Below are 27,577 nucleotides of genomic sequence, written 5' to 3'. Positions count from 1 at the left end.
CAACGTGACGCTATGCAGTGACGTACGTGGGTCCTTTGTATTTTTCGCCTCATCTTAATTCTTACGCGTACGCATGACTGAACTCTTCGCTGTCTCTTTCCTTGGCATGTTTGGTGATCGTGCTGAGACAGTTGTGGTCTGGTTCAGATGTGATAGATGCATTCGTAGCCTTCCGTCAACACTTAAAAGGTACAGTATATGGGTAGAAACCTTTAATAATTTCTTGGGTTCAGTTATCATTCCACCATTGTGTCCACGTACGGGCCTAGGCTGATCAGTGTTAATTCCAAGAATCCAACCGTCAATTTTTTATAGGCTAACCACAGAGCTTCATCATTAGAGGCTTTCTTCATGTAGGCATGTTACTGTTAGGAATTCGCTTAGGCCAAGACTGAGTTGTTGGTACACGTCTTTAACATGTACATTAAGTCAACCACTGTACCAGACCAGTAATAGAAACTAGTAGAAGCTGAGGCTAGTACCGGGCACGCGGACTAACACTTTTCCTGGGTGGAAGCTTTCTCAAGTCTCAGTTCTCACGACCCCCTTTTTCAGTGAATTTTGCCAGACACAAATACTAGAGTTTGTGTTGTGAGTCCCCCAAAATTAAGAAGTCTTTGTGTCATCTAACTGTTTGCCTTATGTTATCTAATATGTACTTTGAATGTGATTTGTTTACACAGTGAAGCACTTCAGTGGCGCAAATAGGGCTCTTAGGCTTATTTTTGAAGTTTCAAAATATTAAATTTTTGTTTATTTCCTCAAGTGAGTGAGTATGAATAAAATTAGTGGTGGATCCATTTTAAGTTTTTTCCCTCATGTTTCTTCCCAGACGAGAGCTAGATTACTTGGGTTGACACTGAGTTGCCCATGTTCGTGAATATTATGTACGCCTGTACAGGTAATGGTGGGATGGAAGTGGGCCAACTGATCACAACAGAGAGGGCACAGACATATAAACCAAAGGGCGTGGGAAGGGGGGTTGTTCACTAACCTGAGGTGGTGTTTGTAGGGCATGCAAATAACAAAGAACATGGCAGTAAATGTTGGAATGGAATTAGCCCCAGGAAGGTGTTTTTGAAGGCCATTAAGGCTATTTATCTTCTCTTAAAAGTTATTTGTTCATTATTATGATTATAAATTTATTTTTGGAGGGGATTTAGAGACAAGGTGGACGTGGATGGTTAACATGGAGTCAGGGGGGTGTACAGAAGAGGGGACCAACCACTGGAGGATGTGGGGTGTCATACTTAGTGTTGGGCTTGTAAAGACTGTCAAAACTGACAAGTAAATAAGAAAAGGACACATTAAGGGACTTTACTTGTTATTTATTATGCAAGGATGTTCACAGTGACAGACCAAGAAACCTCATGTTATAAAAACTAAAAATACCGTTTTTTATTAAAATCCATTACCCTGTCACTCTCTTAAGCACGTTATTCAAATAAACTGGAAATGATTATTAGAAGATTCAAAGTTTGAAGCTGTTGAAATTGTTTTAAGAATTTAAACAATGAATGCTGTGACAATGCCAAACACTAGGACTCGCCCTTTGAATAAACTTTTTTGTTTAGGACATCTTGGCCACTGTAGATTTCAAAGGCCGTAGGCTGCATACATGTTGCTTTAGGCAGGAATTTTACACAAACACGTGGTCAAACCCACTAAAAGCTGCCTACTCGCGGGCACAAAAAGAAGTCTCTTTTTTCTGTGAATTACTTCAATGACAGACTGTGAGTAGTACAAATAAAATAACCTCTAAAATTTCAACTGCATTGTAGTTTTCTAGAAATTTTGTTTCAAAGCCTCAGGTATGCAGAAATAGGAGGATCGAGGATATATGGAACTCTTACCAAAGTTGTACCTGACACCAACCTTAAAACTTTTAGGAGTACGTAACATCTTATCAGGCAAGGCCAAGGCCCACTGGCGTTACCTGCCCAAGGCAAGACTTTCAAGCTGGCACAAGATCAGCATCCAAATCGGACAGGAAAATGCAGTTAGGCCTAGGCCTATGTAGTAGCTGCCACAAACCTACTGCACCACACAGAGGTGCCTTTTGGTTTCCAGGAGTGCCACAAACCTGACCCTGATGATGCACATACATGTACATGTATAGGCCCTATTGTCACAACATATTGGTATATTAAGAAACAGGTAGCCTAATAAGTAATAGAAAGATTCCAAAAGAAATGAAACTCCAGACCCTTAAATCGATTTCCACTCCAGTCAGTGATCAGAATACTAATTTGGGAATTTTCTCTTTTATTAATCTTTTACAGATAAAAGGAATCTGGCCAAATTCAATTCAGTGCAATTTGGGACATCTTTTCTTGAAGATGGCAAATGCTGAGCTGTACAGGTGGCTTTCAGCCACTGTTCTTGTCCTTGTCTTGTTCTCGGTTGGACAATGTGCAAACTCCAACAATAATGGCAACCTAACTTTAGACGATGTACCCAGCGATCACGTGTACCTGTCAAGTGGTGAATATGACGAAGGGGGTTTTCCTTTACCAACAACTTGGGGGCTCATTAATAGCTTCTTGCGCACAATCTCACCGGCTCCTCCACCTTATGGTAAGTTTTTCTGACCAAAAGTAATTATGACAAAAGGCAAAAGTACATTTCTTCAAACTCTTGAAACTAATGTTAGAAAAAAGTTGACTTTGTTTGATACGGTAGTCTGCTGTGGAGTTGTTATTCCTTTGTTGTACTGATTTTGAACACATGCCTGCCTATTTGTTCAAGACATGTCCTACCTGTTGTCCAAACAAAACTTGTGCCTAAATTGACTAACTTCTCAACCTGTGTACAAAGAAGTACTTGTGTGTGACATTGACATTTTATATATTCTCGACCTGTGTACAAAGAAGTACCTGTGCGTGACATTGACATTTTGTATATGATCAAAAATTCAGGCTACATTATAAAAGTTTCAGGCCTCAATGCCTGAAACATAAAGCTGAATTTACATAGCAAACATCTCTCTGTGAAAGAACATCACAGAAACACAAATCAGGGCAAGATAATTCAATGAGTCTCATCTCCAACCAACCCTTATTTTTGGTTTCAACCGAGAAGCTACAATCTAGAATTTCCTACTGAGATTGGAAAAAAATGAGGAAAAAAAGGATGATGTTAAAAATTTTCTGGGATAAGAAGTAATTTTTGTGAAGCCTCTTTTCCCCTGATAGACCCTCCCTAAGGGGAATAAATATGAGAACCATTTAGAATTAACTATAGACACCCTAAACGAATCTTTTATACTGGCCAACAGTGACTCAGAATAACATATTATAATACATTGTACCTTGAAGGCAGAATAGAAATCTTTTCCTCTTTTTGTATGCATCACAGCAATGTACATGTGCCCCCCCCACCAGTAGTTTTAAAGGAATTTTCACTTTCGGATTTGATTGTTTCAATCTGAAACATACTCTTAGTCAAACTGAAACTGTTTACATCATTCTGTTCCTTGATGAAAAAACCACCATGGATGTCAAGTAAATTATTGTACCTTTCCTTGACAAGTTGAGATCAGTATGTTTGTGGTACAAACATGTACATGTAAGTGTTCAACCAGACAACCATGAAGAATTCTCTTTGCATGTAACGTTCAAATGTACGGTTGAATCACATTAAAAAGTCATTTATTCACCCAACCTGGCATTAAATTTACAGGCATGGGACCTTTCCTTGGATCAGCTGATCTCATTTTTCACATCACACTCATACCTTTAAAAATTGAAAAACATGGTATAAAGTCTTGTAGATATTGGAATTTCCTCATTTTTTCTCAAAGTCCAAGTTGTACTCCTGTTGAAAGCCTGATCAACAATACCCCAATTGCATCAGTGGCAAAATTCCCTGAATATTCAAGTTGAACAATATTTGAACATGTGTTTTGGCATGGAAGTCATTGCTGAAAGCAAATGAATAATCGATATTGCAGATGGCAGGCATACATGTACAGTACATGTACAGTACATGTAGGCGTGACGTGGTGTGGGCCTACTACTAGCACCAGTCCTTGCCAAAAGTAGAGACGTACATGTGCCGTGTTATTTCCTGTTCGGAGGCAACATTACATTTTTTTCCAGTTAGAGAACAAAAACAGGCCAAAGCTTGTGCCTCATTGAACTTCTCAAAAGTGTCTGATGAGAAACTTTTTTTATGTTGCCTATGGCATTTGTTGCCAATTATGTCCATCTGTGACGTAGTGGCATATTTTTTTTTCTTTCACTTTTCCTGCAATATTTCGTACATGTATAGACACGACAAAATCATTGCTGGATGAGAACGTTTAAACTGGTAAGCCAGGGGATGATGCTATTGTGATGTCTCCATGGCAACCAGGCTTGAGCCTGTTTGAGCAATTACAGCTTCAGCCAAATGAGATTGCTGAAGTGGAGTTATTGCACAATAACTGCCTTAATAATTGAAGGCTTTTAAGAGACATAATAGAATCCTCAAAGCCCTATACTGTATGCTTGTAAATGAACCAAGTTATAACATTGCCATATCATCAAGCATGAACATGAACAGGTGTATGTATGCAGTGACTATGTAATTGATGTAGTTTACGCAGATCATCATTACATTGCATAAAGAGGATGCTGATACTGGTATCATGTTCCCATTTCACATTATGCACATGTCAGCTCAAAAATGCTAGCTCTTGCATATTTAAATGATTATAGGTACCTTCAGATGATAACAGATGCCAGATTTTTGGGCTTGAAAATGGACATTTTCTCTTTTTGATGAGGAGACATTCTTCTGAAGGAATCACTTGTAAGATACCACTGTTTACATATAGCACTTTATTTATTATCAGCCTTTAACACCCTTTCTTTACTTCAGAGGGACTTGACACTGTTAAGGCAAGAGATAAATATTAGCTTCCCACTCATGAGGAGCATCAAGAGGGTTATCATTCCTGAAACCTTCATATTCAGTTCTTTCAATTTATTGCAGTTTCTACAAGTTGCATAGACAGTTGTAGTTTTCTTTTTTAAATGCAAATGTACATGTATGAATACTGAAGCATGTAGCCCCAATAACTTGGTTTGATTTCCTTAGTTTTCTAAATTAAGGAATTTACATTTACACTACACACTCATTACCTTCCTCCTCTAATCGATTTTTTAATTTTAAATTTATTTAAACGTACAATCTTCAGCTTCAATAAAGTGGAAAAATAAAATGGTGTTCATACCAACTTCATTAAATCTTCTCATCCAAAGTCTCAAATACATGTATTTGTCAGACTTTTTCAATATATTCCACAGTTTGAGACACCTGCCAATTTTCACAACCGGATTTGCCATTGTAAAGAATAAAACTAACACACCTGCCTTAGTTGGTTATAGAGGAAATGGAAGAAATGAGAAACCTTTAAAAACTGACGTACAGGTAGGCATTCAACACTCATCAAACAAGTGGTGACAGACAGACACAATGCCCATCTTGACATGTAGGCCTACTTAACGGGGAAGTATAAATGTCTTCGTTGCCTCAGTCTGCAGGTTCATTATCTTCCTCTCTCCCCGTGGCTGAAAAAAAAATTCACTTCAATTTGTGTTTTAAAATATGCATACATGTACAATACACTCATAATGCAAGAACTTCACATTAAATACTGCATGTTCTGTTTCTCTGTATCAGTTTTTCTTGGAAAAAATTCAAGTAATAAACATACAACTGTAGTCTAGTAAAGTGCAATGCCTACAATTGTATGTTTGCACCTCCCTTTTAGTTCCGCGTAATCATTGTAGTCTTTGTTGCCCCTTCAAAAGCTTTTACCGTAAAACAGAATTTGAGTTCAGTTTGTGCAAGGACACCTAGGCCAAACTGTTGTTTGTACGTGTATTCGGGGAATTAAGGTGATTGTGAATGGCAGAAGTTAAGGGCAGAGGTCCACGGGGAACTAATGGGGTTGTCCCACAGCCTTGTTGTTGCTTTCAAAACCATTCGTGCTCAAAAAATATAGGGGTCATGGGCTTTTGTTACATTGAAAAATTATAATGCACGGTGTCCAGTTTATACCCTCACACTGTGCATGTACATGTATGGTTTCTATTCTAGCTTATACTTCTAGGCTGTCAGCGGTGGTGGTTGTCAGTTGAAGCTTAACCTGTTACCTGGCATCAATTATCAAACAAAAAGAGAGAGTTAAAAGTTGTTCAGCAGAGATTTGTTATGAGTTCCTCTCTCCCTCTCTCCAAACCCATGATTTTCTGTTCTTTGCTTTCAAACTGAGACTGGTTGGATTTGCCAAACAGGGCAGAACTGGGCAGACTCATTTGCTGGGGGGAGGGGAGATTATGCCCCAACACACACACCCACCCATTCCAAAATTTGTATCCTTGTGGAGATACATGTGTGGCTTTGTTTACACAAACACCTTACATTTGTACTCTTGTGGGGTATATTTCCTTTATTTGGGTGTACTAAAAAATTGGTGCATGAAGTGTAAATCTCTGCCATGTGAAACAGACTTTCCTTCATGGGTTGATATTTCAACCAAATGTCCCTTACATCATTACATGTGTATACATTTGTACATCAACATGGACATTGACCATGTAAGAATCATACGTACATGTACACACTCCTCCTTGTTCTGGTACCCCGTAAGGAACCATAAAGTCACTTCCTCTTGCCAGGTCCTTTAATGGGTGGGGCTTAATGGATCGGTCTATTAATGCCTAATGCCCCCATCTCCCCCCCCCCCCACTTTGACAATCATGCTGCCTCAGTTGCCAAGGGTTACGCTCATTTGTGGAATTCTTGATGTGCAGTCATGAACAGAATTCTCGCTTCATTGCTTGTTGCTTGTGAGCTGTTTCCATTTAAACCCCCGATATCCTTACAGAATTCATTGTGTACATGTAATGGCCGCTGGAATCACATTGACTTAGAATCACCCAATGTTTGTTCTAAAGATTGGAGGCATTGAAAAAACTTGTCAGTTCTTATAAAAAAAAAGAAACGCAGGTCTTTTTGAGACACGCGGCTGTTTTCATCATTGCCTTTGTATGAGTTGTTGCATTATATTTCTCCTGTATAAATAGGAATGCATGAAAATATCAGAAAACTTAGTGCATATGGGAAAGTCTCAACATACCTCAAATTAGATATGAAATTCAGTATGTTACATGGCTTTGCTGTGGGAGAATCTCTCTAGCTTATAAAAACTGCAGCTACAAATCTAGAATTCTGTCAAAGGTCATAATGCATCCATTATAGTCTAGTCTTTTTTCTCATGAAAAAGTCAACACCCTACCTACTGTACGTGTAATTGATAAAAATAACAGGATTTTATTAAAATTAGTGGCTATTGTTTGTTTCATCAAGAAAATAACAGCAACGAACAATGATTCATCTCTTTGTACAAACACCGTGACACAGATCCTGCTTGAAAGCATGAGTTGGTTAAAACTATAAAGGTTGTAATTGTGACATTTCCTTCGGTAGCGGTCTGACCTGAGCTGACTAGTTTATTCATTACCTTGCCAGACAGGAAAAAGCTGGCGGTTAGTTGATTTGTCCCAGCTCAGTACCATACACAGCCATTGAACAGTTGCATTAGGTTATTGATTTGTTTGATGGTTGCCATGTACTAATTCCATTGAATTTTTTTGCCAGTGGGAGACCAACGGTGCAGTGAGCATAAAGGCAGGGATATAATTACCCATGCAGTAAATAGTTCCTGGCTTGGTGATGTAGCTCTCCATCGTTGTCCCTGGTTCTCTGCCCCTTCCCCCTCTCTCAAATGGAATGTATGACGCTGAAGTTATTGAAAGCAACCTTTATTCAAAAACCACGTTACTGACACACTCAAACAGACATGAAGGGTAAAAGCAAACTCAAACTATCATTTCAGTTCATCCTGAACAAAGGACTAAAATTGTGTAAAAGGAAAGTGGTTTATTTTATTTCACCATAAATCAGTTTTGGAAATTTGATCAGGAAACAAAAAAGTTAATGGCAAGATTTTATTTGCAGATGAAAAGACTTAATAAGTACAAGTACGTTATTTAAATAAACCCACAACCAGTGACCCCCCCCACCACTTTTTTAACCAGGAAGAATTTTCCAATAATTCCATATTATAAACATCTGTAAAAATACAGACCACAAATCAATCCAACTGAATATGCAGTACTTAACATTTATTGTCATCGCAATGGCAATTTTTTGCAGAGTTTTTCACCTGAAATAATAGTCATCTTACTTTCTGTCGACTAGAGGCATTGCTGAAAAATGTAAGACTTAATAAGCTTCTAGTTCTACCAAATCTAATGCCTGGTTTTGTTGGAAACAGGACAATTTCAGCACTAAGGATTGTTGCAACAGTTTACTGTAAAGATCTTGGAAGAGTTGGGAAGGATCTAAAGGGAAAGTACAGAACTACATGTAAGGTTGAGGAGCAAAAGCAACCCATGATAAAGAAAATGGCCTTTATGTCACCTTACGGTCACTCGCAATTGTAGTTGTTTCTCTTTTTCTTTCTTGTCTCTGATGCATAATTGTTCTCTAGATTTGTTTGAATTCTTTGTTTTGTTTCAGATCTTATCAATGGCTTGCTGAGTGGAACAACTTCACTCACTGTTGACTTACTTACCGGCAGCATTTCTCAGGTAACCCAGCATGACCAAGTACATGTAGCTAGCCTGCTTGATGCTGCACAGATCAAGTTTATGAATGATAGTTTTAGTGATTAGAACGAACAGTTTGTGACAGAGTCCTTGTGTGGTTTGTGAAACAGGAGAAGAGGAATGAAGGAGCTTAGTGGATAAAATGAAACAGGTTTACTGGTTAAAGAGATAGTCCCGCATATTGGCTCAGCCATTGTCAGTCAAGCCTGTACATTAATAATACAATATTTGTGTCAGCTACCCTTTATAAACCCAAAACAAAATAACAATGATACCAAGAATTTGGTCTGTCACAGAGTACATGTAAATAGCTTAGATGAGCTCATCATTAATCAATGAGAAAAGAGGCATGCTTTGGGATTGATGACCAGATGTATACTTTTTACTCTCAAATTACATCGTATGGTAATTTGCAAATTGATTGTCTGTGGTAGGTAACTGTAGCAGTCTTGGCAATACGGGCGCATCACAATAGTGCACCACCAAGAGTTTGCAACGCATTGGCCAATCACAACGTGTGTTTAGAAGGGTTGGATACATTTTGCTCGTTGTGATGGGCCAATGCATTGCAAAGTCTTGGTGGCACACTGTTGTGAAACGCCCACATTGATGACAGACCCTTGAGAATATTTCGTTACATGTACATCTTGCATATCAGAAAATAGTCATCAGTTGAATCATGTGAATGTGTAAGGCAATACCTGCACCCACATGACATGACACAGGAAGATATCAAAGAAAAGAGTTTGGTTGTGTTCAAGGACATTTCCTTGTTCAGATGTATGTTTTATACGTATAGCTGCATGTCTAATCTGTGATGCAAGTACCCCGGGTACGATGGTATTGTGTAGTCATAATCATTGTTGCTGCACAACTACACTATGACCTTAATGTCATGCATGAAAGTCAGATTTGTTGAGACAGTCAGATTGTTTTTAAGTAAGGTGCTTTGTACTCGTAGACATTTACAGAGCCTTTTAACATTAAGTCAAGATTGTGAACTTTTTATGAATACAGTTACAGCTCAACATTGGAAGCTTTAACTTAAAGTTATACATGTGGTTTATATTGCATGATGTTATGATCCAAGTTGAATCTTTCCCAAAGGCACATTTTGAAAGTTATTCAATCCCCCCCCGCCAAAAAAGAATTAAATTATTATTAAAAGAAAAGATGTGTATATTCCCAAACCATACCAACATCAACACCCGAACTTGGCATATTATGATAGGGATGGTGTTTACTCTGTCTGTTTGCAGCTGACGGGTAACCTAATGGGCTTTGCCATCTGCTTCATCATCGGCGCCCTGTTTGTAGTCATCTTTCCTATTGTTGCTTTGTGTTTTTGCTGCTGCCGTTGTTGCTGTAACAACTGCGGTGGTAAAATGTATCAGAAGCAAGGGAAGTATGACCGGACCAAGCGGGTTATTTTCGGCTTCTGTCTGGTACTGTGTCTTGGATTTATCATGTAAGTCAGAGGAATCAAACAAACATGCCACAGTATGAATCCAATCAATTTCTACAAAGAAAGTTTTTGCGTGCTTTATCAGGTTTATTGTCAGTCTTCTAACACTCGTTAGTGGTGACTTGTCATCCAAACCGATTGACAAAACATGCAATTGTAGTTTGAAAACTAAGTGAAATAATATTTAATTACAAGAATTTTTTACTCTGAAAAATGTTTTCATAAATTGATCCATAATGTAATAGTCATCTTGTTCATTCTTAAAGGATCCATGAAATGAATTTTTCTCAGAAGCACGTTTTATGTATCTCTGTACCCTTTTGTAATGTATGAAGACTGTTTGACATCTTTTTTTTTTGCATTACTTGAACTGAAAAGTGCACTTTTTAAGTATTCAAAATTGACCCCGCATTTCTGGACAAGTGAGGGTGTTGTTTCTTTGATGTAAATCCAGAAAGACATGGTTCCGTTTTTTCACCTTTTTTTCAACTTCTGAACTCCAAGTTTGGTATCTGAAAATGTTATTGTGGAAAGGTTGCTTGCTGGCTTATTGCCATACACATGTACTTACACAATAAATTGCCAAAGGAATGAAATTTTAGATAGCAGTGTTTAAAAAATCTAGAAATTTTCAGTGCACAAATTGGTGCAACATTGAGATTCAGCACCTTGGATGACATCATAGTTTTTCCTCCTGAATATGCAAATGACATTAGCATAAAACAAAAAAAATCCTCAAAATATGGGTTACAATACAAAACAAAAAATTAAAATAAGATTAATTGAAACCCAAAGGTGCAATTACAAGGGTTTTGGTAAAATATATCTATTTCATGGTTTTTAAAAAACAAAGACAGAACAAGTGTCATCAGGGCATACATTTCAGATACCTGGATGTATCTGTTTGTTTTTGTTTCTGCCAAACTATGAAAGAAAATAAATGACTTTTGTGATATTGATTTTGTAAGAACCCACCTGTGTGTTATTATGAGAGAACTACACATTCATTACATAGAAAGCATTGTTGAATTCATTACATACATGTAGAAAGCATTGTTGACTGCATGCAATCAATTCTGTCTGACATCATTGATTCAGAGGGGGAGTGGCTACAGCATTCTGTGTCAACACCTTTACCACCCAGAAGGTTGAGAGTCTACCCCAAGATGTGGTTAATAACATTGATGACATGGTGTCCTTTGTTACTAACACCCTGCAGGTAATTCAGTGAACTTCACAGAATCACTTAGTGCAAACAATTTGCAAGCACCAATAAAATTTGCTTTGTAGCAGCCACAGACCGATTGTGATGAATGTCTACATGTTTTGGGGTTTTCATCGTTCTTCTTAGCTGTTTAATGTGTTGCTTTTTTTCAGCTTTTTTTTCTGTTTATTCTGAAAACCCTAATACAATTACTGTTATGTACATGTAAAGTTTAAAGCTTATGTGAAGTTGAACAAGTAGTCAGGCCAAAAACTTAAAACTTCCCATGAATTTCCTGCTGAAGTTTTATTTAATAAACTACTTCAGTCCAAACCCAATTTGCCTACTTATCATCTTTGCATTTTTCTAAATGCACCTGACAGGAGATTAACTTCACAGTTGTGGACCAGCTCAATTACACTCTGAGTCAAGTGGGACAGGATCTGGTTGGTAGGTATATAGATGCATTGTCATGACGTCAGAGAAACAAATGGTAGCCTCGCCAACAAGTGTGCATGTTAATATTGATTACGGTTTGATAACACCTGCCATTAAGTGACAGCCCTATCGGTCATGTACAGACTATTCATGGCAGTGCAGTGCAACAGTGGTGAGCTTCGACTCACAGGAAACATTCAGATTGATTTGCCACAAGTTCAGACATCAATTTGCGTATTCAGAATTCTTGTGAACGATTTGCTGAATATAATGTTTTTATGTACATGACACGAAGTACATGGACTATTGAAACTGAATGGGCATTGCGTCAAATCTTTCAGTTTTTGTGGTTCTTTATTTTGTATTTGTCCAGTTTGTGTATTTAGCATTAAAGCAAAGCTTCTCGATCTCAAAATTTCACAGAAGACACGTTTTAGGAAAGTCTGTCGTTTCTGTACGTGATTGGAATTGATTTGGAATATTTCTGATCATGTGGAGAATCCTGTAACTTACATCTTCAGATATTGATCAGCTTGTTGGTGTGCCAGTCAAGGAGAGCTTATCGACCATTGTGCAGCCAGCAATCGATGCTATCTACCCACTTGACACCTGTGAGTTATCACTCCATGAGCAATCAACCAAAGATATCCAATACACTCACCTGCAGGAAGATTGTTACACATGAATTGTTCCATTCAGCAATATCATACAACTTCAGTAAACAGCACAATTTGTGTCATGAATTCTCCTCAAATGTGTAGACGGCCCTGTGAAGACAAACCTGGAAAGTGTGAAGAAAAAAACTTAATAAGTTTCCCAGTAGCATAGACTCGCTTGCTTCTATTCATTCATTTTCTTATAAGTCTTGACGTTATAGACAGTTGGTGGAAAATGAATTAAAAGTGCCCCTACTGTTCACCTATCAGCCATAAGCAACACCTACAATGGCCTTGTCAACATCAACACCACTCAGGCCAATGTGGAGGTCATGTGGGAAGACGTCAAGAGTCGTGTAGATCAAGTCGCAAGTGACATCGGTGCTGCTTGTTCTTCTTGCGGTTGCTGTGGATCTGCTCCTGATTATTCTGGTCTTAGCATGAATGCAGACTGGCGAGATATCAATATTGGCATGGTAAGGTCTACAGTGACATGAAGTCCTCTCCCAAGTTTACATTTTGGCTGTTTTGTGGGCACTATTAAAATTGTTTTGAAGATTATAATCTTAATTGTGCCCTGTAAACATGTTGTGACTGAAGTGTACTAGATAAAACATTAATACAGTTGTGTTCTCTCATGTAAAGAAACTGGACTTCACTGATTTGTGTAAAGTATCACATGATAATCTCTTGATTCTGAAGATTTCTTGACTTCAAAGTTTGTTTGTTGCATTTGCACAGATGCATGGTACCTTCCCTCAAATAGCCGTAGACAATTCAATCGATGCTATGGAGGATGTTAACAATGCTGATCTCAGCTCATCTGCAGATGAGGTAAACTTGTCCCAACAACGATGGTGCCCTTTCATGTTTACTTCCTGACAATTGCTAGTGGCTCTCCTTTAAAGGTTTCCAATGGTTTATTAAAATAAACATCGTCTGATTGCATGAAATGAACTGAATAAGAGAAATGGTGAGCGGCTGTTTAGTTCCTTTTAGACGAAGGATGCAAGACATTTGAATCTCATACATATGCATGCCACCAAGCTGTATGGAACAAGTCGGATTTGTTCAAGAACTTTTTGGAGTGACAGTTGTGAAGCAAATGGAGGAAATAAACAGCATCCATCAACTTTTTCCCCCCCACAGTGTCCATATTTGGCCATGCCAAAGGGCAAACTTTGTGAGACCATTTTAAAATAAAGAGTAGAGTGTGCTTGCATGCATGTGGAAATTTGAATGTAATTGAATGGGGTTCCATCACACAGTAAATAGGGTTCCATCACACATTAATAAGAATTCCACCACACATCAAGAAGGATTCCATCACACATTAATAAGGTTCAAGCACACATTGAATAGGGTTCCATCACAGATTAAACGGGGTTCCATCACTAGATTCAGGGTATGAGTATTGTATATTTGATTTGTACTTCCTCCTCTTAAATGCCTTCTTCAGGGTGCAGCCAACTTTGACAACCTGCCACAGACTCTGAAGAACACAACCCAGTCTCAAATTGATGGTAAATCAACAGTTTCATTTCAAGTTTGGAGCTCAGCAATGATAATGGACTTATTGTTACTGGTATTTGCAACCTTAGAACTATCATTTCGGCATCCTGCTGACTGAGCTTCCTAAGATAATGTCCCAGCTTGACAGGTTTCAAATGGGAGCGGAAATCAGAGACCAAGGAATTAATCATTGGTCACGTGACCAGCAATGAAATTCCTAGAATCCAAAGCAAAACCAGCAGAGATATGGTATGATGGATATACAAGAAATAGAGAATCTGCTGCAGACCTAAAATATATATCAAAAAGTTGAAATGGCCTGACATTTCGATCCTAGCAGAATCTTTCCCGTCAAAGGCAAAATGACAAGTGGACTGAGACATACCAGGAAGGAAGGATATAGAGACAAGAAAAGACTAAGTTGGTTGGTTGTAGTCTTTCACCTTGGGAAATTTTGGTATTATAATAAACTTGTATTAAATTGTATGATATTTGTTTTTATTTCCAGACATCTTGAATACCCTTAATGGTTTAGAAACCAGTATTGCAGGTCTCCTTACATCCACTACCAGTGAATTGTCAGGGGTATGTACAACCTGTTGGTCCTTCCAAATGAACTGATTTGACCAGTTCAGTAGTTATCACCCCTCGGCAACAAGAATGTCCTAGTCAGCAACAGGCGCTCTCTCGGTGTCAGATAAATGAGCAGGAGTCAGGAGATGCAAACATTTGTGCAAGCCTAACATAACAAGTATGGACTTGTGAACAAAAGATGTCCACATGATGCAGGAAGGGAAGACATTCTGTGGACTTACCCAGGCCAGGCTTGTCCACGGGACATTTCCACTTCTCTGAAAAGAAGTTTCAAGGCCAGATTTGGGGGTTAGAATTGTAAGAGGAACAGTTAAGGTAACCTTATACAGAAATCCAGCTGAAAAACCATGTTCGCAGTTCCAAAAAAATGAGCCTACAAAATTTTCTGAACTGCATAAAAAACCAAGGCATGTCCACACTAGGTATGTATCATAAAGTAGGTGTATAGATATTTAGTCTGCAGAGCCCGGTATATTAGTTAAACATACTTATTAACAACAAATATTGAATTGACTAGTAATTTTTATTCATCTGTGACAAGTGTTTCTACTTCTCTTTTTGTTGATGTTTGTTGTGCATAGATTATTGGCCAGATTGATGGCTATAAAGACACTATCAATGACATCACACCCCTTATTCAGCAGTATGATCCCTACAGGTAAGCCATTTATGGTGAATTCCAGAAATTAGAGGTCCAAAAATCTGACGTTTTCATGTCCTTGTTACATCTGACATTTGTTATTTGACATGGAAATAGCACCGGAATTGATTTCAAACCGTTACAATTTGTTTGGCAGGTAATTTGCATTCATTTATCACGCTTGGAAATTAGAAAATTTGTTCTGAACAAACAAAATCTTATGTCAGATGTGACAGGGCCACCAAAAAAAATGGATCCCTAATTTTTGGAATTACCTATAGATGTTTGAATCTAGATACAGTCTTGTGCAAAAGTTCAGGACTGCCCATACAAATTGCATTAACCTGAAGAAAAACCAACCTTAAACCAATCAATCATGGCAACTTATGTTTAGTTTCAACGTGTAACCTTAGTATCCTGGTTAAACAGCTTTTTGACTGCATTTCCATGATTTGAAATGTTTAACAGTCTATTACTTAGTGTGCCCTCCTTTATTTCCGATTGGCTTTTTTTACCCATGCTGCCTTGCAGACAAAATGTCATACAAGACCTGCCTTTGCAAAAATTTTCATTCGAATGGGTATACAACACCAAACTGATGTTATGCAGTACTGTAAAAAACATGTTAGTAATCAATCAATGGGACAATGTAATGCAGGCCTGGTGACAGAAATACCAATGAAATACCAGGTGGCTTTAAACTTTGTGAGTGACTGTAGTCATGGATTTATTGACAACCTCACATACCACTTATGGCCAAATTTCAACATTCAACTGCTTGTGCTCTCAAGAGGGAAAACCTTGAGTTTCTATAGAGGGTTTGCGTGGCTGCCATCTTGCCAGCCAGTGCTTTTGTTCTGCTAGGACTCAAGAACTGTCATGGCTACCATGCAAAGCCTGTGTTTGTACAGATCAGAATGAATGTGTTTTGTACTGTATTCTGGGTGACATTATGGTTCATCCTCTCAGTCAAGTTTTCAAATCTGTTTCCCTGGTCAGTAATGATATCCTGAAATTAAGGAATTTCATTCGCACCAAAGGGAAAAGATGAGAGACCAGAAAATAGAGACGGTTGAACTGTTTATCCTGTGTAGTTGATAAACAGGATTTCCCACGCTGATAACACTCAGGTACCATTATGTGATATGGTCTTAATGATCGAGTGAGGGCAAGAACCAATATAGAACTTTGGCATTGTAACTAACTACTTTCCTGGGCAATCTCTTGTCTCTCTGTCTGCAGGAGCTATGCCTTGATCGGTTTCTACAGCATCCTGCTGGTCATTGCCGTATTGTTCTTGTTTGGTCTCATCCTGGGCGTGGCAGGATACAACACGGAAGTGACGCCATCCCAGCGAGGAAGCTGCTCCCACTGTGGTGGCATCTTCATGATGGCGTATGTAGAATGACAGAAGTGTAGCAAGTCTAAGCCAAGAGCTGAGGGGACCTGAAACTTTACCTTCCAATTTCTTACTAGTTGTTGGATTCTGTGGAATACAGGAGGCTTGATCATACTTCACCGCCATCACATTCTCTAGGACTTGACATCCTGCTTCAAGTGAATACAGAGAGAGTAGCAAAGTTGATTTTGTTGAGATCCATCCATGGTGCTACCACAAGCCTGTCTAATTTCGTTGATTTCTTTGTTATACTTTCTTCAGGGCTGTTGGCATTGCATTCATTTTCCTGACATTCTTCATGCTGTTTACAATGCTGTTGTTCATTGTGGGTGGACCCTTTGATCGTCTCTTCTGTGATCCTCTGGTATCCGGGGAGCTGTTTACAGAGGTACCAAAAAAAAATCAAGCAAATCGTAGAGATTAGCTTGCATCCTCCTTTAGGTCATGGGTATTTCTATAAATTAGGGGTCCAATTTTTTTTGGCGTCCCTGTCACATCTGACGTGATTTTGTAAGTGGAGAACACATTCTGTAATTTCCAAGAATGATGAATTAATGCAAATTACCTGCCAAACAATTAAAAACAGTTTGAAATCCATTTCAGTGATACATTCATGTCAAATTACAGAGTTCAGGTGTAACAGGAGACACAAAAATGTCACACTTTTGGACCCCGAATTTATAGAATGACCCTCATGCAGGGGAAGCTTTTCTATTAAGTGTAACGTGAACAACCTCAAACTCTTTTCAAGATGTATTTTTGCGTTGGGGAGATGTTAATTTATGTAACAGGTTTTGCCCTTACTCAACGTAAATATTAATAAACATTCTATGCTCAGTGCTTGTCCGAGAGCTTGCAAAAAAAGTCACAAGCTTACTCGGGTGGGACTCGAACCCATGACCTCCTGCTTACAAGTGCAGACGGCTTAACCACTCGTAAGCACTAGTCTGCACTAGTAAGTAGGAGGTCGTGGGTTCAAGTCCCACCCGAGTAAGCTTGTGACTTTTTTCGCGAGCTCTCGGATAAGCACTGAGCATAGAGTGTTTATTAATATATACGTTGGGTAAGGGCAAAACCCCTTATATAAATTAACCTCAATCTCAGTAATGCCTGCATTATATTGAGGATTTCTGTGTCATAGTGTCTTACTTTTATGCCTTTTTATGAAGTATTTGTATTGTTCATGGTAAATTTTAATGATCGGTTACTTACATTGAAAACTGTCATCTTTATATTTTCTGTGACGAGACAAAAACGACTCAGCAAGATTTTCTGCCTTTGTTTCTTCTTGCAGACTATTGACAAGGAGAATGCCCTCGGCCCAGGATACTTTCTGGGCCAGACGCTCTTTGGAGATGGGAACATATCACTCACTCTCACTGGCATTTTAGAGTAAGATTTTTGTCAGTAGATCCTCCTTGGTGAAAGACAATTACATTTGAAATTGGTTTTGTTAACCTGACCTTGAGCTGACACATAGTCGAGATAAAGCAGCAATTCTTTTACTTATAGTGAGACAGCTCTTATAATTTATGTTATATTTCAAATAAAAACTGCACTATCCGCCCCGAGTTGAAGTGCACCCCCAAGCGGCAAAAGAAAGACTGATGGTAGTAAGTTTTCCAAGGGTGTTCTTGCACGCCTTCTGTGTGTACGCAAAGACCATACATTTAAGAGATGAATTCGTTCTGCGTACTCAGCGTGCTCCGTGTCAAACGTGTCATTGATCTCCATGGTAAACGCCCACCTATGCGGTGAGTCCCAAAAAACCACGCCCTCTTTGTTGTGCTCGGAGTGGATTGGCATTCACCACGCATTACAAGGTGACTTAAAAATATTTTCTTTCTAGTGACTGTGAGAACAATGCGGCAGTTTACGAAGCCTTCAAGTTGGAAAATTTCCTGAATATAAGTGATCTCCTCAACTTCCAACAGGTTGGTGTCATGCCCCCTATGTAACAAGATGAACAGCAAGTCACATAATCATAATTCACTATCACATGACATGTGTATTTTGAACTCATTGCATTAGTTTAAAGTCAAATGATCATGTTATACAGTAGTTATGGTCTCACAGTCATAGTTACCAGTAATAGTTGAAGGAAATCTGGTAACAGAAGGTACACGTAGCTGGTTCTCTGAGATTTCTGTTCAAGTTATTTCACAAAAGCCCATGTCTTAAAGTCTGCTTGAATTTAATTAGCAATGCATTTTGACTCTAATTCTCATGCTGGCAAAATGTTGTAAATCTTTTAAACAGATGTGCTAATGGAATTATTCAAGGAGGATGGAAGTTCTTTCTCTGAGATTTTATCCTCTTATTTCGTTTGGGAATCTCTGTCCATCCTGTTGTAGTGATTTCCTATGATAATCTGGTTTGTTGTTTTTTTCTGTGACAGTTTATTCCAGACATTGGTAGCCAGTTTACCAATGTGACCGGTGATCTGACTGCTGTAGACATCCTCACTCCTAGTACCAGGCAGATCTTGATTGACTTCCGTGATTCTCCAGCGGACAACATCAACTGGACACTCTTCAAAGAGGAGGTAAATTTTATCCATCAACTTATCGTCTTCAGGCACCCCAGTGAGTTCAAACAGATGAAGCACCTCTGAAACAGCCCAAGGTACCATATAATGTCCTGAATGAAATGATCAGGTGCACTCAGTGGTTGCATCCCTGTTTGTTGATTGGTCAGTTTTAATTAAAATTGGTTGCCTGCATCTGTTTACCAACAGCTGGCGAGCGATCTGACTAATGACGTGAATAATGGCAACGATCTCTCTGTGCTTGCCAGCCTCCTCAATACATTCGCTGCAGGTCTCTCAAGTGTAAGTTGACAGTTTTTCAGCACACAGCACACTCTGTTTAAAATCAGTAACTTTCAAACCTAATTTGCTTTTGTTCCAGCGTAACACATTTGCCATCCACTGTAAACTTCATAAATGCAAACTGATGTTGTAATTCTGATCGCTTTCCAAAGTTGAAAATCTGATGTTCATCCTTATAATGTTTTTTCTCCCAGCCTGATGATTCCACCTTCCAGGATTTGGCAACAAACCTGACTGACATACAGACAAACTACATAGCACCACTCCTGGCCCAAAGGGTAAAAGTCACAACAGATCCAGTAGTGTGCAGTTTATCTTTTTTTGTAATTTCTTGTGATGTCCAACTTTGTGAAATCATTAATGGAACTGTAGCTAAGAAGAAACATTTCAAAGAGAAAAATTCTTGTTGAGCTTGCTTTGATTTGTCGTAGCAATTAACGTTTTCAGATTTTTTTCGTCAAGGAAATTATCTTTCACTTACAGAATCATTACCTTGTAAATTGATGTCTTTTTTTGTAGGACACCCTTTCAATGTACATCACAGATCTGGAGAGTGAGACTGGTAACATAGATGTAAGCTGATCTTGACTGTGATGTGTTGAATTGGAATTTATGTGGAACGAAAGCTTTGGGATAAGTCCTGGAAAGCACTGAAATTCTGTTCTTATCATGGAAGATCCTCCGACCAGGCTAAGAATTTCCAGCGCTAATCCTGAAATGTTTCAATGCCGGCATAAAATATTCTTGAAAACTGCTTAAAGATCTCAAAAAGTCCAGCACCAAATGAAAACGAGTTTGCCAAAACATTTCTACACTGATCAGTCCAGCACCAAATGGAAACGAGTTTGCCAAAACATTTCTACACTGATCAGTCCAGCACCAAAAGGAAACGAGTTTGCCAAAACATTTCTACGCTGATGAAGTCAGTGAAAACGGCGTGAAATGTTTTTCCTCGTTGTCCATTTTTCTCGCTCCTGATTTTGCATATTGACATTGTCTTGATTCAGTTCATATTAGGGAAAATGTAACTGTCAAGTGAGTTTGACATCAAAGTTATCTGCGGTGAAATTTCAGCATAGTTGAATTTATTCAAATATCTATTCTGTATTCATGTTTTCTGTGACCTCATCAAGACTTTGTCTCTGTGATGCTTTTTTTAGACTCTTGTCAATGATACCATTGATGCTGCCGATGCTGCTCAGGGCCACCTAGACACTACTAGTCCGAATCTCATCGCACAGGTCAGGAGATTAGATTAGATCTCCTAGGACTGCAGTCCTCATTTCATTTGCATTACAGAGCTGTCACTAAGGGGAGATCTGGAGGGGCAAGGCCCTCCTGGCAAGCAGCTAATAACCCTCCCCTCCCCCTCACAATAACCCCCCCCTCCCCCTCACAATAACCCTCCCCTCACAATAACCCTCCCCTCCCCTCACAATAACCCTCCCCTCCCCCTCACAATAACCCTCCCCTCCCCTCACAATAACCCTCCCCTCCCCCTCACAATAACCCTCCCCTCCCCCTCACAATAACCCTCCCCTCCCCTCACAATAACCCTCCCCTCCCCCTCACAATAACCCTCCCCTCACAATAACCCTCCCCTCCCCCTCACAATAACCCTCCCCTCACAATAACCCTCCCCTCCCCCTCACAATAACCCTCCCCTCCCCCTCACAATAACCCTCCCCTCACAATAACCCTCCCCTCCCCCTCACAATAACCCTCCCCTCACAATAACCCTCCCCTCCCCCTCACAATAACCCTCCCCTCACAATAACCCTCCCCTCCCCCTCACAATAACCCTCCCCTCACAATAACCCTCCCCTCCCCCTCACAATAACCCTCCCCTCCCCCTCACAATAACCCTCCCCTCCCCTCACAATAACCTTCCCCTCCCCCTCACAATAACCCTCCCCTCCCCCTCACAATAACCCTCCCCTCCCCTCACAATAACCTTCCCCTCCCCCTCACAATAACCCTCCCCTCCCCTCACAATAACCCTCCCCTCCCCTCACAATAACCCTCCCCTCCCCCTCACAATAACCCTCCCCTCCCCCTCACAATAACCCTCCCCTCCCCTCACAATAACCCTCCCCTCCCCCTCACAATAACCCTCCCCTCACAATAACCCTCCCCTCCCCTCACAATAACCCTCCCCTCCCCCTCACAATAACCCTCCCCTCCCCCTCACAATAACCCTCCCCTCCCCCTCACAATAACCTTCCCCTCCCCCTCACAATAACCCTCCCCTCCCCTCACAATAACCCTCCCCTCCCCTCACAATAACCCTCCCCTCCCCCTCACAATAACCCTCCCCTCCCCCTCACAATAACCCTCCCCTCCCCTCACAATAACCCTCCCCTCCCCTCACAATAACCCTCCCCTCCCCCTCACAATAACCCTCCCCTCCCCTCACAATAACCCTCCCCTCCCCCCACAATAACCCTCCCCTCCCCCCACAATAACCCTCCCCTCCCCCCCACAATAACCCTCCCCTCCCCCCACAATAACCCTCCCCTCCCCCCACAATAACCCTCCCCTCCCCCCACAATAACCTTCCCCTCCCCCCACAATAACCCTCCCCTCCCCTCACAATAACCTTCCCCTCCCCCCACATCGGCAAAAACCTTAATCAACATTTTCTGTTTATGTACTTTGGCCCTCCCCAGTGTTCAAAGCTGGCGATAGGTCTGATTGATTATCATGATTTAGTGATTGCGATGCGAAAGTGTGAGTCAATTTCTCATTATGCATGAGACCAGAGGACTTTCATCTTCGCTCAGTGCAGACATTTTACTGCTGTTGGTCATGTCCACAAACTGTTTTGCTATGAGCAGTAAAGGTAGAAATTCAGATTTATCCCTGAGGCAGCGGAATAATAAATGTATACTCATCACAATAGACCATGCGGTTTGGTACACGGTAATCCTGTGATACTAGTTGGAATGATCAGCTCTCCTTTGTTAAACAGGTGTATAGAAAGGCTTAACCACATAGTTGTGGAGTATGTATGGACCATATTATTGTTGTCGGAGTTGAATACAAATCATTCCTTCTGAAAGAAGAAATCCGGCATCATGTAAATCGTATCAGTTTTGATTTGATCATCACCAACAGGAAGTCGAGAGTTATGCGAATCGTATCTTGGGCTACCCAGAGCAGTTTGTCAGCTACGCCCTGGATCAGGTATTTAATCCCTGTTGTTTCCGTTTTATGTCACTGTTTCTAAAACCCATTGATACTGCTTCATATCACTGTTAACATTGACATTGATTGCATAGACCTTGCTTTAGCAACAAAACTCTCTGTGGCTCTTTCGATTTGTTGCAAGATCTCTAGAAGAGCGCCCTCTTTATTTGGTGTTCATTGTATTCCTGAAGTATCAGGAATTCTTTGGAGATATCTGGAGAGATTCATGTAGTAATAACTCATCTGGAATTGAGCTGTATCTAACGCAGACAGTAGCATGTATGTCTATAGCCTCAACCCGCTTGCTGGCCAACTGTTGCCAAAACTTGGCACTTAGCACCTGTTAGGGTACAGGTGCGCTAAAAGGTAGCTACCATCAAACTTCATGCTTAGCATATCCCCTTCCCCCCACCCAGAAATGACCAACAAACCCAGAGTAAGTTGATTGTTGTTCTCAAGGTCTGGTCAGTATTCACTACTGGCCAAATTGCTGTGTACTTAATTTCTTCACCAGTAGCGACAGTTTGTCTTGATTAGCCGTTGACTTTTATCAAAACATAAATCTGTGCATTTCAGCTTCAGACGCAGATTGGAAAGTGCCGTCCTGTCTACAATCTCTGGACCTCACTGATTGCCAGTTTCTGTCGAGGTTTCCTGGAGTCGTTGGTAAGCAGAAATCTTATTTGCCTTGCATATCCACCTGCATCATTTCATTCCTGTTTTTCAGGTTGCAAATTTTTCAACAATCATGGAGTAACATTGCATACCCAGTATTCATTCTGTAGTCTGTATTCATTCTATTACCATTTTCTTATGGTCAGCTTACCATGCTTGCTTAATTTCGGAAGTAATTTTTGACAACCTTATGTAAACCAAATGGTTGTTAATGGCTAAGAAGATGCAAGGTTGTTTGAGAGGAGAGTTTCTTCATCTGTTCCTCTTTTGTCTTTGTGTTTCAGAATGCTTTGTGGCTGATCATGGGTTGGTGCATCTTCTTCCTGGTTCCTAGTACTATCTTTGGAGTCAAACTGGCCAAGCATTATCGGCGTATGGACTACGATGATTATGATGGGTGAGTCCAACCAGAGATTACTAGCATCCTATGGGTCTTAGCTGTAGGAAAAATGAGAACTCACTGATGTGAGGATTATCATACATCCTGTGGATTTTGGAGCCACAATGTTTTTTTAATCACATGTATTGTAATGACTCTGACTCCTAAACATTGTCTCCCATATTGGATGTTATTTTACATCCATATTTTACTCTCTTTTTTAACAGCAATCAGGATATGGAAATGGCCGAAAAGTAAGTTGGAAACATGATTGTCTGTTTTAGTTCCAAGCAAGTTAGACCAAAGGCAAAAATAAGAGAAACCTGGATTACATCGTCTCAGAAAGAAGCATGTGCTGTCAAATGTAAAAGTTGTTTCTAAAAGGTTCAAAACCTGTTTTAGAGATTAACCCTAACACTCCTCAGTCCTCCAACAGGTGAAGGATTGAGGAGGGTTAGGGTTAAAGTGGAATGAGATCAAGAAATGACAGACAAAATACCAGAGGAAAAATTGAACACAGTACTGGAGACTATCCAGTGGAGTTGATGACATACTGGGACTACAAACACTCATTCTCCCCCTCCCCCCAAAAAATAAGGTATTTATAATTTAAATGAGGTATCCAACCAGAACAAGAATTTTTCCATATTTGTATTATCTTTTACCGTTGTGATAGGTATGGTGGTGGTGGTAGCAGTCACTTTTCAAGGTGAGTAACCATGACAACCAATTCCTACAATGTATAACAACACAAGTTTATTATTAGCGCAGCTCCTCAGGAGAGTTAGCTACAAATCTGACAAGATGTAGACAGGCCACTCTCTGCTATTGTTTCTGATTGAGAGGAAGTCAAGAAACCAGACTAAGATGCAGTGTAAGAGGGGGTCATGTATGGCATGGTGATCTGTCAAGAATTCAACTGAATGAATGTTTTCAGGTGTAAAACTGCCAGGTCTTGGCTCAGATCTCACCTCTTGCTGTCACATACTCTGCTGTGTTTTGTTTATGAAATAATACATGTATCAGAAGATGCTTCAATTAATTTTTACTTGAAATGTTCAATTGGTTGCTTATGTTGAACTTTTCTTCCTTATTTCAGCAACAAAGTTGCTCCAAGTTATTCTTAATGATGCCCAGACTGCCGTGGAAAGGTAAGAATTTCTTATTTCTTCCCAAGATGTTTTTTCCACAAAAATGTAGTTATTTCCTGTCTTTGACCAAATCCACCAAGGCTCAACAACTCGCCTCAGAGGAAAACCGTTTATTCAAAACCTCATGCATGGAACTAAACTGTGACCAAACTCCTGGACTGGTAAGTATTGAGTTACATGGATTTGCTTGTTATCCAAAATAACTTTCGGATTTTCGAGGGAAAAAAGGGGCGGGGTGTCTGTCAATTGGTGAGTTAGTGCAGCTTTGCATGTTTGATGAATGTATGGATGCTTTTCTGATTTTTGCAATCAATTAATAATATTCATTTAGCCTGGACATTCTTATCGTGTTAAAAAAGAAATCAAACAAAATACCATAACAATTACGTGGTAACAGTAAGTTTTGATTTGATCTTTTTGTTTACAGCTCTAAAAGCAGTTGGATTTGAGAAAACCGCAAGATGTTGGACGCAGTCCATCTGCACAGATACTTGAGATGCTGAAGTTTTCAGATTAACTTAACGACAGATCCAAAAAAATTAAAGGGTTCCAAATACAATTTCAGAAAGTTTGGACTTTTTTTTCAAGCAACCTTTTATGGCTTACTGGAGGGGTGAGGTTGCATTTTGTAGCTTTTCAAGCGGCCTTTGATGGAAGGAAAAGGAAAAAAAAATAGGGAGAAATCACCACTCTCTCATTACTTTAAACAAAACTGGGGGTTCCCTTTTTGGGGAGGGGCATGGCCTCTATTCCCCCCACACACACACAAGACTCTCCCTTGGATTAAAGAAATATCTCTCTTGAGGCTGTGAAATTTATTATATATTGTATAATATGTAATATTCAAACTTGAATTATTTCAGACAAGATTGTTTTCAGTGACATGAGACATTTCTCATGAACCACTTTGGTCCACCATATTTGATTTCAGGCAATGTCCAAAACCAAGTAGATGTATCAATTCAATGGGTGATAGCCAGATCTGAAGCTGGTACCTGGCAACACCCCTGTTATGGCTGAATATCAAAGATGGCAGACCACTAAGCATTATGGGATATGTGACGTGTTGAAGAAATCTATTATTTCCATTCTTTGAAATACTTCACCCTAAGCATAAGTTTGATAAATTTATGATTTCTGCTGTTACGGTTGTGAAGTTGATACCCATTTATTTCTTCCAAGTATTTTTGTTTTCTTTAAGTCTGTACTTTTTTATTTTAATTTGTATTAAAGTTATACAGACTTGGTTGCTGTGTATACATCAGGCAATATTGTGCTAGATTAGCAAGAGGCTTCTCAATACTGTTTTATTTTTAAGAGGTTTTTACTCTTTGCTATTTGTCTTTCACTGAAATTTTTTAATAAGTTCTTGCAAGAGAAATGTTTTAAACTGTGGCCTATATTATAGAATTGTATATAGTCAAGATTGGTCTGTGTGTGTGAAGACTAAATATAGATGTTAGAAACGTAACTGTTGGTTTGTGCTAAGTGGCACGATATTGTAGCTAGTATTTTGTTTTTAGTGGGGGAAGTTTTTAGTTGCTAAGTTCCTTCACGCACATTGATAATAATGCTTATACTTTATACGTTGGTTAATGTTCTTTTCTGTAGACTAGAAAATGTATTTCTGGAAATATTCTTGCCACATGCTCAGTTTTGAGACGTATGTTTCACCTAGCAGTACAAGAAATTATTCTTGGGAACAAGGAAACTTTTTAAATTAGGTAATTTGTTTTGGTGTGCACCGCTGTATATTATTGTCCAATGACAGACTATGATTGACGGGTTTTTTCGTGCAAGGTTGAATGTATATATCTGTGTGTGTCAAATAGTGTTGCTTTGAAAGTATCAGTGTTCTGTGAATAATTGCATCAAAAATATAATACAGTAGTAGCCATACCATGCTGCAAAACCGCAAATTCAGAATGTTTACCTCAAATGAATTCTACCCATCTTTAACAACTTCATCCTTACATTCTTCAAAAGTTAAATATTTTTGGTTTGAAAACTCTAGCTTTTAAGCCAAGTTAGCAACAAGTTTACCACTAGCTGGTACATTTTGGTCTTTTGTGGTTTTCAAGCAATACTGTTTAAGTGAAGGAGGTATACTGATCTTTTTGAGAAGTTTATATGAAAAGTTTTAAGTGGAATAAAGAAGCTGTCTTGTAAGGCTTAACTTCAAAACGCTTCGGCGTTTATGTGTAACTCTGACTTTAGTTATCGTTTTTGTAAAAGAAAAACCCTCATTTATTACATGTCCAGGCTTTTATTGTTTTTCATCGAAATTTTTGTTTCAGTTGTGTTTTCAAGTATGGCCGTCCCTGCGTTTGCAACAAAAAAGAAAGAATGACCTTTGAAGATAAATGCGCTCAATTTTAATTATGTCGTGTCACGTTCTTACCCATTGCAGTCAGATTTACCTCAATACATGTCGCATGCATGGCGCTAGACATTCTTGCCTGTCGGCCGTCTCGTGTACACTCGAAATAAGACTAATTGTCCCTATCGTGATAGGGATACTCGGAAGGAATCTACAGTGTAGGGAAGAATACGAATGTTTATTTGCTTTTGACATTTTATTTGACCAGTACCTCGAGCTCCAGGTCCTCTCTCATCACAGGTAAATGCAGCGGCGCAAGCGGCATCATTTGGGCAGATAGCATCCCTAGGAAAACTAGTAATGGGGGGGAGTTTATGACCAGCCAGCCAAACTGTGTTGACCAGAAGAAACGATGTAGAATACAATTCCATGCCAAACTAACACAGCTGTTCATTTCACACG

At 39.5% G+C, this 27,577-nt stretch overlaps 1 protein-coding gene across 1 annotated transcript; it reads left to right on the top strand.

Moving 5' to 3' along the window:
* Nucleotides 1-29: 29 nt before the first annotated feature.
* On the top strand, nucleotides 30-27,000 carry LOC110979921 (prominin-1-A-like). The gene is made up of 28 exons (XM_022236100.2): nucleotides 30-189; nucleotides 2,283-2,577; nucleotides 8,575-8,645; nucleotides 9,923-10,131; nucleotides 11,227-11,347; nucleotides 11,716-11,782; nucleotides 12,292-12,381; nucleotides 12,697-12,902; nucleotides 13,168-13,260; nucleotides 13,886-13,949; nucleotides 14,447-14,523; nucleotides 15,114-15,190; nucleotides 16,415-16,567; nucleotides 16,833-16,959; nucleotides 17,866-17,963; nucleotides 18,421-18,505; nucleotides 18,970-19,116; nucleotides 19,309-19,401; nucleotides 19,596-19,679; nucleotides 19,921-19,974; nucleotides 20,562-20,642; nucleotides 22,519-22,587; nucleotides 23,167-23,256; nucleotides 23,550-23,662; nucleotides 23,872-23,898; nucleotides 24,321-24,353; nucleotides 24,744-24,795; nucleotides 25,223-27,000. The coding sequence occupies exons 2-27, from the start codon at nucleotides 2,340-2,342 to the stop codon at nucleotides 24,769-24,771; spliced, it is 2,595 nt and encodes an 864-aa protein (XP_022091792.2). The 5' UTR covers nucleotides 30-189; nucleotides 2,283-2,339; the 3' UTR covers nucleotides 24,772-24,795; nucleotides 25,223-27,000.
* Nucleotides 27,001-27,577: the final 577 nt, after the last annotated feature.

Source organism: Acanthaster planci, linkage group LG13 (genome assembly GCF_054643075.1).
Source record: "Acanthaster planci isolate LZ-2023a linkage group LG13, COTS_SCS, whole genome shotgun sequence".
NCBI lineage: Eukaryota > Metazoa > Echinodermata > Asteroidea > Valvatida > Acanthasteridae > Acanthaster > Acanthaster planci.
The sequence above is the reverse complement of the archived record's forward strand: the minus strand, read 5'-3'. Positions and strand labels throughout refer to the sequence as shown.